The 16,301-nt window shown below is 41.7% G+C and overlaps 1 protein-coding gene across 6 annotated transcripts in view; it reads left to right on the forward strand.

The window, feature by feature from the left end:
• The first annotated feature begins 179 nt into the window (after window positions 1-179).
• Window positions 180-16,301, forward strand: part of Clhc1 (clathrin heavy chain linker domain containing 1) — a 35,449-nt gene continuing 19,327 nt past the window's right edge. Inside the window, exons 1-9 of one of the 6 annotated variants that reach the window (XM_048427566.3) lie at window positions 342-685; window positions 1,706-1,786; window positions 4,636-4,890; window positions 8,102-8,289; window positions 9,672-9,805; window positions 12,069-12,270; window positions 12,357-12,469; window positions 12,950-13,034; window positions 15,044-15,150. In XM_048427566.3, the coding sequence (XP_048283523.3) occupies window positions 4,714-4,890; window positions 8,102-8,289; window positions 9,672-9,805; window positions 12,069-12,270; window positions 12,357-12,469; window positions 12,950-13,034; window positions 15,044-15,150 (1,006 nt within the window). In that variant the 5' untranslated portion in view covers window positions 342-685; window positions 1,706-1,786; window positions 4,636-4,713. Of the gene's footprint in view, window positions 306-333; window positions 686-1,705; window positions 1,787-4,635; window positions 4,891-8,101; window positions 8,290-9,671; window positions 9,806-12,068; window positions 12,271-12,356; window positions 12,470-12,949; window positions 13,035-15,043; window positions 15,151-16,301 lie in introns of those variants that run through there. The other 5 variants (XM_048427569.3, XM_048427567.3, XM_048427565.3 and 2 more) reach the window with 5 other exon arrangements.

The following is a 16,301-nucleotide window of genomic DNA, read 5'->3' on the forward strand; positions in this document are numbered from 1 at the left end:
CTAACGCAGTGCCGGACTAGCGGGCGCTCCATGTCCCTACGCTCTTTCTCTCATTTGGGTCCTCGAAACAGTGGGCTCTCCTTAAAAATGTTCAAAAGGCGCTCTTATACAGTCGATGCGACCAAGAGGGGGCTTTCCTTTACAGGGGGCTTGTTAGCACGAGAAAAGAGAGGTAACACAAGTCTAGCTGGGAATTGTAGTTTTTCGCTGCTTTCTTCTTGCTAAAACTACTTGTCCCAAGATGCAGTTCCACACTTCCGGGCGGGCTGTCTGGTTACAGTCTCTAAGCAGGGTTAGGGACTCAGGTGAGGACCAGGGGACGCGGCCGAGTGTTTAGCGCGAGGGTGGGGCCGCGCCGGAAATGCCTAGAAGGGCAGGGTGAATGAGGAGCCGCGGGGTTCCGCTGTGCTGGCCCCCCAGAGAAGGGCATCCTCAGCCGACCCCAGGACGGTGGCGCACACACCGAGTTTTCCACAGTACGGGTGCGTTCGCTTCCTTGCACCCCCGTTCCTGGCCCTCAGCTACCTTTTCTCCAGCCTAAGGAAGCTTCTGAGCCGCACGCGCCATCCTAGTGTGAAACGGTTAAATGTATCGGAATTTTCATCTCTGCACCTTTTAAAAGCCGTACAGTAAGGAAACCTGCAGAATGATTGTTTAGACCTCGACTGCAAGCTCGGACGTGAAGGTTGTCCATCTTGGGAAAAATACTTTGGAGCATGTACTGTCCCGGAGAAATAGGCAAAACAGACCAGTTAGAAGCAGGCCGTGCCCTCGCCCAGTCCCTTCTGCACCTCACAAACCCAGTGCCCTTTCTAATGCAGACTCTTAATGTCGTTTCTTCCTATCCCTAAATGTAGGCGCTCCCCGGGTTTTTGTTGTGGTGGTGGTGGTGGTGGTGGTTTTTTTGTTTGTTTGTTTTGCTTTGTTTTTTGTTTGTTTAGTTTCTTTCCCTGTCCTTCTAACACTGTTGGCTCTTTCCTCTTTTTAATCTACTAGCGCTGCTACCTCCAAAAGACACATTTTGAAAAATAGAAATGGACTGAGAAATGGCTCAGTAGATAAAATGCTTGATATGCAAAAGTCTATGTTGTAACCCCAAAACCCACTTTTAAAAAAAGAAAAAGGTGCTGAGCCTGATGGGAAACTTCCTAGAGCTCATTGGCCAGCCAAAGTAGCTAAATCCTTGGCTCCAAGTTCAGTGAGAGATTGGGGGTTGGGAGAACCAACAGTACAGCCACGTGACAAACGTCTTTTAAAATAAGGTTGGGCCTTAAGTCAGTAAAAAGAGTTGACATCTAGAGTTCTGTGCTAGGAATCCAAATGGTGGATGGAGAGTGTTAAACCCAGGTCACCGAGTGTCATTGTGTCCCCCCCTCCCCCCAGCCCAAACTACCTGGAGACCGAGTCCCATATGCAAAAACAAAGAGCCATTATTCTTATGCAAGTTTGCAAACTTGGTCTCTCTGTGTGTTTAACGTATTGGAGTGATCCGAAAGCCCTGAGCTCAGAGTTGGGTTTTTATAGTAACAAAGGTGGGGGTGAGGGATTTCTAAGATTCAGGACCCCTGATTGGCTGACATTTGTCTAGGGGTGTTCTAGTGAAAAGCGATGGGTGTGTGCTGGCAGGTGGTCCTATCTACGGTGGTTGGTTGGAGCCTTAGGAATTTCCTGGGTGGTCTCAGTTTGTGGTGTTTCTCTGAACCAGGTATTGCCTCGGGGTAAACTACTGACTCTGACCTCTATTGAGCTTGTCACAGGCTGGGTCCTATAGAGAGAACCGACAGCAGTAAGTTGCCTCAGCCTTTCACAGCATCACACACCCCTAAACTAACTAAATGTTAGAACACTTTTTAAATAAGGCGTAGAATAATCCAAGGACACCCCACACACGTGATCCTCCTGGCTCCACATCTGCATGCACCCACAGGAATGTGGACGTACGTAGGTAAAAAAGTGATGGTGTCATCTACATTAGTCAAATACTTTACCTTGGCGTTAAAGGTTATCTGACTTGTAGGGTACTGACCTAGCATGTGTGGGCCCTAGAATTGATATCCAATACTACAAAGAATAAAATGCTTTACCTTGAAACATGAGGGACAAAGACATAAGAAGAGGGAAAAAAGTTGTTGACCCCTTAAAGGGCATTGGTAGACCACCAGAGCTTGAAGATGTGACCACACACGCCCAGCAGGTGGGCCCTTCCCTTCTCCTTTGACTCTATGTGCTGTTTGCAGTTACATTACCTGTTCTCTGACTGGCTTACTAGACTAAGCTCCAAGGAGCCAGAACCTTTTCTTACTGCAGAATCCCTAGCCATCAAATACAAAATAGACCTTGCAAAAACTAGTGGTTAAACTCATGAGTAAACAAGTTTACTCATTTTCTGTTTGAGAAAGCTTTAGACCAGTGACACAGCTTAGTGAGCTAATGTGCTTTCTGACAAGCCTGATGTTCTGAGTTCAGTTCCTCCAAAGGGAAGGAGTGGAATCGACTCCCATAAATTGTCCTCTGACCTCTGTGTGTACCATAACAAGCATGCACCCACCCACATACACACAGACACTAAATGACTTTATGTTTTTCCAGACAGGGTTTCTCTGTGTTAACAGCCCTACCTGTCCTGGAACTTGCAGGCTGGCCTCAAACTCACGAAGATTCACCAGACTCTGCCTCCCAAGTGCTGGGATGAAAGGCGTGTGCCACCTTGCCAGGCTCTAAGTAACTTTTTTAAATTAAAGATTTTAACCAAGCATTATTTGTGTCTGTGATGGGACTACTTTATGTCCTCTTGTAAACTGACTTTTTGTTATCCAACTCATCAGTGTAAAGATAAATTTAGTCTTTTATAATTTAAAATTATTGTGCTGTCTCTTTTATTTTTTTTATTTTATTATTTGTTTATTTGAGACAAGGTCTCACTATGGAGTCCTGGCTGGCCTGGATCTCACTGTCAACCAACTTAGTCCTCTGCCTCCCAAGTGCTGGGATTAAAGGCGTGCACGACCATGTAGACTGCTGTCCTGGTTCTTATGTATGTGATATTTAAAGTTTGATATGTTATTTCAGATAACTGGTTATTAATTATATTGCCAGAACATAAAGTTAGTTTAAACATTTATTCAAAGCAGCATTATTTATAGTAAGTGTTTAATGGGGATGACTAAATAATTAATGGAATCTCATACTATGCAATAAATGCTATCTTTAGAGCTCTTTAGAAAAAAATTAAACATTTTATTGTTTTTGAGGCAGAGTCTCACTTTGTAACCCTAACTGGTCTGAATTTCACTATGTAGACCAAGTTGGTCTTGAACTCACAGAGATCCAACTATTTCTGCCTCCCAAATGCTAGGATTAAAGGTGTGTTCTGTCTACCATAGCCAAGAGGGAATTTTAAATTTTTCAGTTTTTATTCATGGATAGTTTCATCTGTTTCATGAATTTTCATTCTTTTCACCATCACCCTGCCTCATCCTTACACTTTCTCCTGCTGAAAACTTTCCCAACAAGGCCCTTTCTGCTGTCCTGTGTGTGGAGTTTAAAGAGGCCTGCATGAGTGATTGAGGGAGAAGGCATGTGTGCTTTGGGAGGCACCATGTGGGTACTGGGAATCAAACCCAGCTTCTATGGAAAGTACCCAGTGCTCCTAGCTGGGGAGCCCACCCTCCAGCCCCAGAACTCATGCTTTGTTGTTGTTGGGGTTTTATTTATTTATTAAACCATTTAGTGCATGACTATGATCCCGGCATCTGAGAAGTGGGAGCAGGAAGGTCTTCAAAATCATTCTCAGCTACATAGGGAGTTTAAGGGTTGCAAGAAACCCTGTCTCTAAAATAACAATTTAAAACAAAACAAACTCACTCACCTAATAATTATTTGTGGTCATTGTGTGATGGAGAAGTGTTACAGGGCTAGGCAGACATTGAGGTAGAGAAGTATTGTTTATATCGGCCAGAAGCACACACAGTAGTTCCCACATGAAAGAAATAAAGCTCCCGTTGAAAGAGTGAAGTCACAGCTACTTACTATTTCATGCATCCTTACAATTATTAAAATGTAATACAAAAATTTTAAAAAGAGGACCTGGGGTATCCCTCAGTTGTAGACTAATTACTTAGCATGTTCATGACCCTGATTTAGTCCCCAGCATTGCAAAATACAAAGTTTTTAAAGTGTTGAAACCTATGACACTATCATTTCAATGATACCATCAGAGGAATCTGCTTGGTTTCTAAAGGAAGGGTTGTTTTCTCTATTTGGTCATCATTTTGTGTGCAGAACTGGGCAGGGGGCTTGTGTGGCAGTCAGAGGACAGCTTAGTGGAGTTGGCTCTCTCCTCCCATCTTGAGCTGGATTCTGGGTATCAACTCAGGTCTTCAGGCTCTCTGGCAAGTACCTCTGCTTGATGAACCTTCTCACTGGCCCTAAGGGGAGACTTCCTAATTGTCTGGCATATTTGGGAATATAGCAAATGTCAGTAGAATAGCATGGCATTTTAGTTCTTTGACTGAAATATTTATCTCAGTGACAGATCCCTAAGAATTTTTTTCTGAAAAATACATGTTTTTAAATTGACTTTTGTTGTAACAGTTTTAGGCTTATAGATTAACTGATGGTCATGTTTTATTTCAGGCTCACTAAAGTTTTTTGACTTTGTTGCAAAAGAAGGTCAAAGTTTAACTTTTCTCCAACGAACAAGCTTACAGATTTATGTCACTCCAAGAAGTAAACAAACATGCAGTTCTTCCTCCCATCATTAGTAGAAGTGACAAGGAGTTTTTGGAAAGCATGCAAAGATACATAATTACAGAAACCAAGAAAGTGGGCTGCAACGAGGAAGGACCTGCTGAGGAGTATTACACCATATACCGAAATGTTTTTGATAAGGTACCATGATGCTCTTTAAGACGGGACATTTTCAAGAGACTATATGTTACATAGCTTAACTACTGCCTCAGAAATACTATTGCCTTGTTGGCCACGTTCTGTATACTCTTTGGAGAATCCAGAGTTTGTTAAACCAGGATGAATGGGGAAATCTCGGTGCTGCATTTACATTTCCTGACTGCTACTTAGAGTCAGTTATTTTAGTTTAGCAAGATACTTTTTTGTCAACAACTTGGCTGTGCCCTCTGGTAATCATTTTTACCCTTTCCTGTCAAGGTGCCATCTAATTTGCTGGAATTTGCATTGTGAACAAAAGCTAGTAATTTATGTTCAAGGTTTATTCCTGATATCACTAAAATCTTGGTCTAGATATGATATGACATGTTAAATGAAACCTCTTGAGTCAGGTGCTGTGGCACATGCCAGTAATCCTAGCTGGTAGGGAGACTGGGCGATCCCTTGCAGCCAGGAGTTGGAGGCCACCAGCAAGATAATGACATAACTCCTCTCAAAATCCATGAATAAATCAACCAGAAGTTTCACCTAAACAATGTGAACCCTGATAGAGGTCTAGATCTGGTGCATAAAGGCTTTGGCTGATTTTAGCCCTAGAAATAATGGGACTCGATAGAAAATGTCATAGTTTTACATAGCATGTCTGATTTTGTTCTTTGCAATTTTAGAAATAACTGTCTGTTCTTGAACAACTGCAGTTTGTTCATTGATTCTAAGCTGTTTGCCTAGCATTTCCTTTCCCATCCTTTGGAAGATGCCCTGACAACAAAAGTGAATCATCATCCTTTCCTGCTTCTTGGAGGAAGAACGCACCTTAGACTTTTGTCCCAGAGTGAAACACACATGGCAGAATCAGAACTCAGCCTTTCTGAAGCTCACTATGTAGCCCTAGGTGGCCTGGAACTCACTACATAGACGAGGCTAGCTTCAACCTCACAGAAATGGCCTGCCTGTGTCTCCCTGGGGAACTCAGTGTTTTGGTTGATCTTTAAACATTCCACTGAGTTTTATTTTTTTGTGTGAATAGAAGCCTAGTTCCTTCTGAGGATCTTTAGGCCATCAGTGGTTGCTGGGGACTGGGGAGAGAGACATTTTCTTCCGTATTGTAGTCACTGGTCAATTGCTTAATGCTCTGATGAGTAATCTCTCACTTCTGCTCATAGAAGTGATCCTAATTAAGCTCAAAATAAATAAATATAGGGTACAAGTAGCATGTGTTTGGGAAAAGGAAGAGTATTAAAATTAAAACACATGTATGGAAATGTCATTATGAAACTTATTATCTATGATGAATATATGCTTTAAAAGGCAGTTTTTAATTTAATTTTTACTTTATGTGCATTAGTGTTTTGTCTGCATTCATATCTGTGTGAGGGTGTTAGATCAGCTGTAACTGTTGTTACAGACAGTTGTGAGCTGCCCTGTGGGTGCTGGGAAGTGAATCTGGGTCCTCTGGAAGAGCAGCCAGCGCTCTTAACCACCAAGCCATCTAGCTCTCCAGCCCAAAGAAGAGGGTTTTAACAGCCGAAGTCCTTGCTCTAAGGAGAAGTAAGTACAGAGACAGGGAATGTAGCTTGGGCAGCAGGCACAAGGCTCTAGGTTCCATCCTCATTACCACATGGTTTATGTCTGGCATGGTGGTGCACACCTGTAATCTCAACACTTGGAAAGTGGAGGCAAGAATATCAAAAATTTAATGTCATCCTTAGCTACATAGTGAGTTGAAGGCCATCTTGGGACATATGAAACCAAAGGAAAGGAAAAGAAAGGGGAAACGAGAAAGTAGAAAGTAGCAATATACCCACCAAAGGAATGAAGAAAAGTAGAGGTCAAAAAATACTCTAAAAGAATCACATAGGCTAGGTGAGCAGATAGGGAATGGTGGAGGCTATGGGAGAATGAAGAACCAACCCAGTGAACCTGCCATTAAGGCACGGGGCTTGCCTCTGTCGTCTTAGTCTCGCAGAATTTTCAAAGAGCTATCAGTAGATTGGTGAAAAAAAAAAAAAAGTCCCAAACTTTTAAATGTTCTGTGTGTAAGGTGAAATCGCCAGCTCTATGTACGGGTGGTATGCCAGTTTGCGTCCTCCACTTTAATGCTTTTCTGTGTATTCAGAAAAGGTGTCCACGTGTGCTCTACTGCCACCTGTTTCTCCTGCCCACTGACACTGCAGCTGCTTTAATAGCCACTAATGTGTCTGAGCTGGATTATCAGAGCCTTACAGGAGCGTGCGAGACAGGATGACCAGGAGCAGGGAGCAGGAGACCCAGTGTGGAAAGGCCTTCCTCAGGAGAGTTCCTGGTGGGGGAACAGCTGCGTCTCCAGAGTAACGACCTCTCTAGACCACATGTGGTAAAATGGACATCTTCCTGAATATCTTTGTTTAGATACTATTTAGCTAAAGAAAACTCATGGAGGGTAACATAACCCAAGAAATGCCGCAGAGATGAACAAACATAATGTCAGATTTCAGGGAAAGTTTTGGATTGATTACTTTTATTATCTATATATCATCAGTATGTGAAAAACCTAATTTTTTCTGTTTATTTCTTAACCTTTTTAAAATTTTGATAATTTATTTTTGCGTGAGTAATATATATACGAGATTAAGGAAAGAAGGCCTCACAAAAGTGTGCTCTGTGATTCAGCCCCTTGCATCGAGACCTGTCTTTTCTGCAGGCACTTAGTTTCTTTGTTAACTTGCTGTTGTTCTTTTCCTCTGTTGTCCTTCCTGATAGATGTTTTTCTCAAATATAATTGGAAACCATGAATATGTAGTGATAAGGGTTGTTTTCAAAGTTGTTTTTGACATGTTGAGGTTAGAGATGCAATTAGGAACGCAGGGACTCTGATTTTCCTAGTGGAAGTGAATGAGTTCAGATCGCAATATCTCAGTGGGGGCTAGGGAGACTGCTCAGTGGTTAGGAGCACACCCTGCAGCTGTGCGGTGGAGGTGCATGCCTTAATTGCAGCACTCGGGAGGCAGAGGCAGGTGGATCCCTGTGAGTTCAATGACTCACAGCATGTATTTTGTGGTTATTGTTTCTAGTGCATAGTCATGTTGAGTTTGCTGTAAGATGTTTATATTTCTAATTAGTAGTCTTTACTCACCTAAAAATAATCTGCTTAAAAGGCTTTTGATTACAGTATCTTCTGTTAAAAAAAATTCAGCACCACAGAGAAATCTTATTTCAGATAATAGACTATGTCAATTCATACAAGTCCATTCTTACTTCAATCAAAAAAGAATATGATGCCTTTATTGAGACAATAAAGAAAGGCCGAAGAACTGCTTTTTATCTTCATGGGAAACTTAAAGTAATGGCAGCAGAGCCCACAGCACTGGTGTATCACCAGAGAAGAGCCATCCAACTTGAAGCAAAGTGAGTATGTCAGTAACGTGTCATGCTACTCGATAGTAATAATTGTTGGTCTTTAGTCGTACTGTTTGGTTTATTATTTTGAGACAGGGTGTCATTATTCAGCCTAAGCCAACTGTGTATTCACCATGCTGGCCTTGCTCAAGACCTTCAGCCTTCAAGTGCTAAGGTAATAGAATTATACCATGCCTATATTTAATTACATTTAATGTTAAAGCTGTAGTTTTATATTTCCTTCTACCAACTGTATTATTATGTATTTTGAGTAAAACTGTTAATATTTTTGCTTGAGGATTTTATGATCCCTCTTAGTATAGTGGAGGTACATTGTGGTATCATGAAAGTGGGGGGTCGTTTCATGCATGAGCGGTTTGACAGTATAAGTTCATGATTCCCATCAACATTGCAGTGCTCCGTCCGGTGATTCCCCAACAATAAGTGACCAACCAAATGATAAAATGCCCTTTGAAAAACAATGTTTTTTTTTTTTAAATATTTATTTATTTATTATGTATACAATATTCTGTCATTGAGTATGCCTGCAGACCAGAAGAGGGCACCATACCCCATTACAGATGGTTGTGAGCCACCATGTGGTTGCTGGGAATTGAACTCAGGACCTTTGGAAGAGCAGGCAATGCTCTTAACCTCTGAGCCATCTCTCCAGCCCCCGAAAAACAATGTTTTTGAGATAAGGTTTCACTCTGTAGCTCTGGTTGAACTCAAACTTACAGCAATCTCTGTCTCAACTTCCCAAACACTAGTTTCTCACACTTTAGTGTGGTGTACTAGATGTCATACTACTTTTGGACTTCTGGCCTCCAGAATGATGAGAAGATAATGTTGCTAAGTCTCAAAATTTGTAATGATTGTTGCAATAGCCCCCAGCAAAGTAACAGTTTTCTTTTCCTTCTTTTCTTCTTTTGACTGTTTAAAGCTTTTCTTTAAGCCTAGTGAAGTGGCTCACGCCTGTAACCCAGCACTGAAGGAGCAGGCTCACAAATTCAAGGCCAAATTTAGCTACATAATAAGATCCTTTCAAAAGAAAGAAAAAAGAAAATTGAAAATACTTTTTCAGTTGTAGCGGTTGTTTTTACTAAGTGGAATAGACGGTGTTTGTAAACAGACTATAGCTAATATTTGTTGATTTGCAATGGGTTAGCAATAATAGTGCCTGCTTTCATTGGCATTCTGAGCGGAACTTGTTCCCTGTTTGTGTGTCAGCTTTCTCTAGGCATTCTTTTCTAAACATCTAGTTCATAACGGTTCAAATTGCAATTAGCCAAATAAAGCAACAATCTAGTCTGTTTTACTTTAAATATTGTGATTCAAGAATTAAATTGGTTGCAACAAGCACACAAAAGCATTTCTGTTTTTTCTTTCAGAGTGAGGATTATTGAAAATAATTCCAAAGTGATTCAGTCGCAAATAGAGGAGATGAAACAGCTGAGGGCAGAGTATGACAAGAAGGAAGTGAAGCTCTGTGCTTCCACCAGGCAGCTCTGGAGACCCATCCCAGGTGCAGCCCCGGTTCAGGGGTTCCCAGTGTGTCCGGCTGGCTGGCTCTCACACAAACATCAAACATTTTTTTTTTTACAAAAAAGAAAAACAGTATAATCTGCTAATATATGTGTTGTACAAGCAACTTTAGACAGGGTCCTAGTAGATACTCAGGAAAGAGCAAACTTGAAGCAACTCTGAAAGATGTCCAGACTGCAGTCTGACCAGCTCACATGATGCTCCCACGTCCATGTTGCAACCCTTGAGAATGATCAAAAGTAGAAATCCTTGTGGTTGGTGGATTAGTCAGGTGCCTGCTGCTGTGCACCCAGCGTTCAGAGACGCTCCCTAGTGAGAGCCCGTGTCCACTCTTAACCAGTGCTGGGGTGGACAGACAGACAGAAACAAGTGGATCCTTGGAGCTGCTCAGCTGGAGGAAGACCCCTGATATAAACTATGTACTTACACCCATGTGTATGTACACCTGCTGCATACATATACACACAAACACACACCTTTACATCTCAGACTTGTTATGTCAGAAACTTGATGAAAGAGTCCATTGGGTGCTGTTGTCTCAAATTCTGGTTATTCTGATACACTCTAAAATTTGAGAGCCACTGGTCTATTAAAAAATTATAGCATATTAAGTTTGATGAATGTTATTCATGGTGATGTTCACATTCACGGGTTTCATGTCTTCATGACTTTAATAAATGGCGTCTCTCTTGGCTTCATCTGGGACTCAGAGAGATTAATATGATGAACAGACTGACTCACAAGACAGGAGAGTAATCTGAGGTCAGTAGCTTCAGAACTTAAAGGGTTTTTGCTTAGTGTTTGTCCAGAGGCAGAACCAGTAGGTGGAAACTTCAGGAAGACAAATTTCACCTAAATTGAAGAAGTTGTGTTTTGTGGTAATAACTATTCTATACTACAAAATTTTGACTCCAGATGTCAAATCCTCTTGCATTTGGTAATAGTAGGGATTAGATTTATTTTCAAATGCGAAACTGTGACTAGCAAACTCCAAATAATAAATGTAAATAAACGCAGAACACACAGCACGTTGGCTAACTTCAAAGAAGATTGGGGGCAGGGGAATGCTTAAACTCCAAAAGGATTAATCCTGAGGGTGGAGAAATTCTGGTGTGTCCTTTTTCTTTAATGTTTTAGTTTTTATTATTATTTTTAAATTTTTATTTTATGGGTTTAAAAACATGTGTTTGTGCACCATGTGCAATGCCTGGTGCTTGGAGGTCAGAAGAGGGCACTGAATCTCCTGAAACTAGAGTTACATACAGATGCTTGTGAGCTACCATGTAGGTGCTGGGAATTGAACCTGGGTTCCCTATAAAAACAGCCAATGTTCTTAACCATTGAGCCATCTTTCTAGTCCCAGTTTTTATTGTTTTTTATTTTATATGTATGGGTATTTTGTTTACATGTATGTCTGTGCACCACATGCACACCTGGTGCCCATGGAGGTCAGGAGAGGCATCAGTGCCCCTAGAACTGAAGTTACAGGAGGTTGTGAGTTACCCTGTTGGTGCTGGAAATTGACCAGCAAAAGAACCAGCACTCTTAACCAGTGAGCCATTTCTCCAACCCTGGGGATGTGTCATTTATTTATTTAGATAGTTAGTTAGTTTAAAGATGGGTTCTCTCTATGTAGCCTGGCTGTCCTGTAACTTACCTTGTAGATCAGGATGACCTTGAGCTCACAGAGATCCTGTCCCTGCCTCCCCTGTCCCCAATGTACCACTACACCTGGCTCTGGATGTGGGTCCTAATGTCAGTAATTGGCCAGCTGAGAAAGGAAGGCATTTGAAGTGTGTGTATGTGTGTGTGTAGAGAGAGAGAGGTGTAATGAACAGAAGAGACATCCCAAAATTTGGTTTGCATCAGTTTGTGTCGGAAAAAAAGAAAGCATTGCCCCATGGTTAGTTCTTGGAGAGTAGTAGAAGATGTGATTTGAGGGAAATATGTTGTCCTAATCTTAGCTCGGTCACTAGATGTTTGGTTTGTATGTTCTAGGAAGTCAATCTTCATTGAATTTATAGAACTCAGCTGGGCTTGGAGAATTTGCCTAATTTGCATAAAGCCAGAGTTCTCAGCTCCACAATAAACAAGGAGATATAAAAACAAAAAGCTATTAGCATTAAAATATTGTGATAATTGTACTTATGTTCAGGAAGCTATAAGTTCCCGTTACCATTTCTGAATTTATCATGCAGTAAACCGTCCTCCATGAGACTCACTCCTGTTTGTTTTTCCTATAGGGATGACTCTTCAAGATTCTGTCAATCTGGATGCTCTCAATAAATATAAGCAGCATCTTGAAGATAAATATATAAAGTGTAAGCAAGATATGTCAACACAGTATGTACCAGCCCAAAAGAAGGCTGACCTGGATGAAGAAATGATTGTGTTACTGAAACGCCGAGATTTAGCTGAAAGTCTGAACAAAGACCTGCAGTTTCGGTATGTACCTGAGTTAGCTTTTGTTTCCTCTCAGCTTCTGCTGTGTGGTCCTAGCTCAGGCTGTTGTTGATGCTCTTCTTTTACAGCCATCAAAGAATGCAGGTTATTTCACACATACTTACTTCATGGCTGAAGCATAACTTGAGAATCCCATTTGAAGACATCTTGGAGAAAATTCAGAAAACCAAAGCAGTCTTCGGTAGTTATCTGTCTCCTAAATCAGCATAAGCAGTAGAAGGCTCTCCCCCAGCGTTAAAGGGTTTCTAGGCTGAGTTTTAAAATACACGACCTCCTCTAGCTCGCTCTGACCCTGTGGGTTTCTTCCTTCAGCGCCTGACAGATGATTGATGAAATAGTAGACCTGGGGCTGGGGATAGCCCAGTGGGGAAGAATGCTGACTGCTTTCCCACAGGACCAGGGTTCAGTTCCCAGCACCCACAGTGACGCAAACAGTTTGCTCCAGTTCCAGGGGATCTGACACCCTCACACAGACATGCTGGAGAGAAAGAGAGAGAGAGAGAGAGAGAGAGAGAGAGAGAGAGAGAGAGAAGCCTGAGGGTATTCCTGAGAAGGAGGCCAGGGAGAGAAGCTACCCCTTTAGGAAAGGGTGGGTGTTTGTTTGAAACCAAAGCAGTAGAACAGTCTAGCTCACCATCACAGATTGTCTTTCACTCTTTAGGTAATGAAAGCATTATTGATGAGCTGTTTGAAGATGACCCAAGCAAAACGAAAGAAGCTATAATTATTCTTTACTACATTGAAAGGCAAATATCATTTGTATTTTGGATTTGTTTGTTTGGGGAAGGTTTTTGTTGTTTCTTTTACTTTTCTTTGTTTTTGTTTTTGTTGTTTTGTTTTTTGGTTTTTCAAGACAGGGTTTCTCTGAGTAGCTTTGGAGCCTGTCCTGGTACTCACTCTGTAGACCAGGCTGACCTCGAACTCACAGAGTTTTGCCTCTGCCTCCTGAGTTGGTCCTGTTTATTTTGAGATACCATCTAACAACCCCAGCGTGTAGTGTAGGAAGACCTTAAACTACTGACCCTCCTGCCCACCTCCTGAACTGTGGCTTGCAACTTTGTCTTCTGTAATTTAAAAATTCTGTTCCTAGAGGAGGAGTGAGGGGAAAGAGTAGACAGGAGGTGGGTGGAGGGTGGGCAAATTGTGAGGGGGGGAGAAAATTTTCTGTTGCATTTGACGAATTAGAAAAAAAGTTAGAATTTTCTTTTTTCATAGATTTTTATGAAAATCTATGAATTTATCAGATAATTTTAGATTCCCGTAGCTAGTGTAATCTCTTTTTGTAATTATTTTTACTCTATGATATATTTAGGTTACTTATTACTATATATAATATTTTCTCATTAATTAATTAATTTCTGTTTTTGTTTTTTGAGACAGGGTTTCTCTGAAACAGTTCTGACTGTCCTGGAGGTAAACCAGGCTGGCCTTGAACTCACAGAGATCTGCCTACCTTTGCCCCCCCCTCCCAGTGTTGGGATTAAAGGCGTGTGCCACCACCACCTGGCTTATTTTTATTTTTAATTACACTTTATTTATTTATTTTGTGGGGGTAGGAAGGGGCCCTAGCAGTCAGAGGACAGTGGGTAGGAGTGTTTGATCTTTCTACCACGTGGGTGTTGGGAATGGAACTCAGGGTGTCAGGCATAGTGCAAAGCACCTTACCTTGCTGAGCCAGTCTGACTCTTGCACTAGTAGGAGGTTTAGAACTGTCTTGCATAACTCCAGGTTACAGACTGTCATCGTAGTGAGGTCAAGGAGCTAGGGACCTGAAGCGGCTGGAGTATTATATCCACAGCCAAGACCAGAGAGCAGTGAACTAATGCATGTTCTATATGTGTTATCTGAGATAGATGTAAACTATTCTAAGGTTAATTTACAAGCTATCAGGGTAATGTAAGTGGCGTATTTAATATCCATAATGAAATGTTAAGCAGTTTCCACTTGCTGATTTGTTTATTGTTGGGGTAGAAAGAACGGCGTGTTCATAGTACTCTCAGGTTTTCAGATGCAAGGAACACTTTTGTTGAAATTCTGAGTCTTGTTTGGTTTGTTTTGGTTTTGGTTTTGGTTTTTGGTTTTTTGAGACAGGGTTTCTCCATGTAGCCCTGGTGGACCTAGAACTCACTCTGTACACCAGGCTGACCTCGAGCTCACAGAGATCTGCCTACTTCTGCCTCCCGAGTACTGGGATTAAAGGCATGGCCACAATGTCCCTAAGATTCAAAGTCTTATCGTACATTTGCAGGTTACTTTGTTTTTCCACTTTCTTCTACTTTCCTTTGCAACTCCATGACTACTCCTTTCCTGATGGCGAGTTTGGGACCTTTGCTGTGTGGAGGAGGGAGAGTAAAGGCTTCCTGAGCTCTTATCTCTGTGCTCGCAGGGAGATTGAGGTTGACAGCCGTACTGCTTCTGAACTCCTCCTGGTACTCCTCCTGGGCTGCATCTGTGTTCCGTTGTTTCCCAGGCTGAGTTTCTAAGCAGATGGCTCTTGTGTTCTTTCTGATTTCTATGTGAGGCCTGTGGGGACAAGGTGCAGGGTCAGGTGCAAAGTTACTGAGAAGGTGAGAATTTAACCCTGAGACAAACAGTCAAACTCAAGAACTCAGAGAAGACCTGAACATCCTACTGCGTGGATGGGTCTAGTTGTAACTTATTGCTTTACTTTGTTTTCCCTGTACCACTGTACTCAGTGTCTAATATTTGGTTTTTGTGTATCGTTGTGATGTGTTTTGAAATGCAATGGCTGTAGGTTCAATGAATTAATCTCCCTTGGCGAATATGAGAAGGCAGCTTCTTTTGCAGCAAACAGTCCAAGAAGAATTCTTCAAAATATTGGTACAATGAATAAATTTAAGGGTAAGCAAATCTTTCTGAAATACATATGTAAATTATACTTTACTTTTCCTTAATAGAGTGAAAATAATATTACTGAGAGGCTAGTCCTTCATTACCCCCTTATTATTTACTGCTTCCTTAGCTGTAATAGTAGGGGTTTAATTCAATTTTCTAAATTAAATTAAATATTTCATATACAGAAAAGTATGAATATTAATATATTCACCATCAAGATGTTATATTATTGCTGGGCAGTGGTGGTGCATGCCTTTAATCCCAGTACTCAGGAGGCAGAGATAGGCAGATCTCTGTGAGTTCGAGGCCAGTCTGGTCTACAGGAGCTGGTTCCAGGACAGCCAGGCCTGTTACACAGAGAAACCCTTTCTCAACCCCGCCCCCCCACCAGAAAAAAAAAAGGTTTTATAATATATATTTTTTTGAAGTTTACTTCTTTTTTTTTTTTTTTTTTTTTTTTTTTTTTGGTCTTTTGAGACAGGTTTCTCTATAGCTTTCCTGGAACTAGCTCTTGTAGACCAGGCTGACCTCAAACTCACAGAGAACCGCCTGTCTCTGCCTCCGGAATGCTGGGATTAAAGGTGTGTGCCAACACTGTCTGGCTCTTTTTTTGTTTTGTTTTTTTTGAGACAGGGTTTCTTTGTGTAGCCCTGGCTGTCCTGGAACCAGCTCTATAAACCAGGCTGGCCTCCAACTCACAGAGATGCACCTGTCTCTGCCTCCTAAGTGCGCCTCCACTGCTGGGTAACCTCTTCTTTAATCATTATTTTACACACACACACACACACACTCACACCCTACAGAACCCATTTAGTGTTGCTCAGCTCATCCCATGTGAAAACTGATCCTCCCCCCCTCAGCAGCCACTGGCCCTCTGCAACTCTCTATCTATGGGTGGCATCCATCATATCGGCATGTCAGCTGGTGTTGTCATTCTGCAAGTCCTTTTCTTCTGTAGTTTTCAAGACAGGGCTTCTCTGTGTACCCCTGGCTGTCACTTTGTAGACCATGCTGGCCGTAAACTCACAGAAATCCATTTGCCTCTGCCTTCTGAGTGCTGGGATTAAAGACATGTGCCACCACTGCCAGGTCTTTTTTTAGGCGATCATATTGTTAAGATTCCATGTGTGCAGCTTCCTTGTAATATCTAGAAAACA

Source organism: Myodes glareolus, chromosome 8 (genome assembly GCF_982192425.1).
Source record: "Myodes glareolus chromosome 8, mMyoGla1.1, whole genome shotgun sequence".
NCBI classification, from domain to species: Eukaryota; Metazoa; Chordata; class Mammalia; order Rodentia; family Cricetidae; genus Myodes; species Myodes glareolus.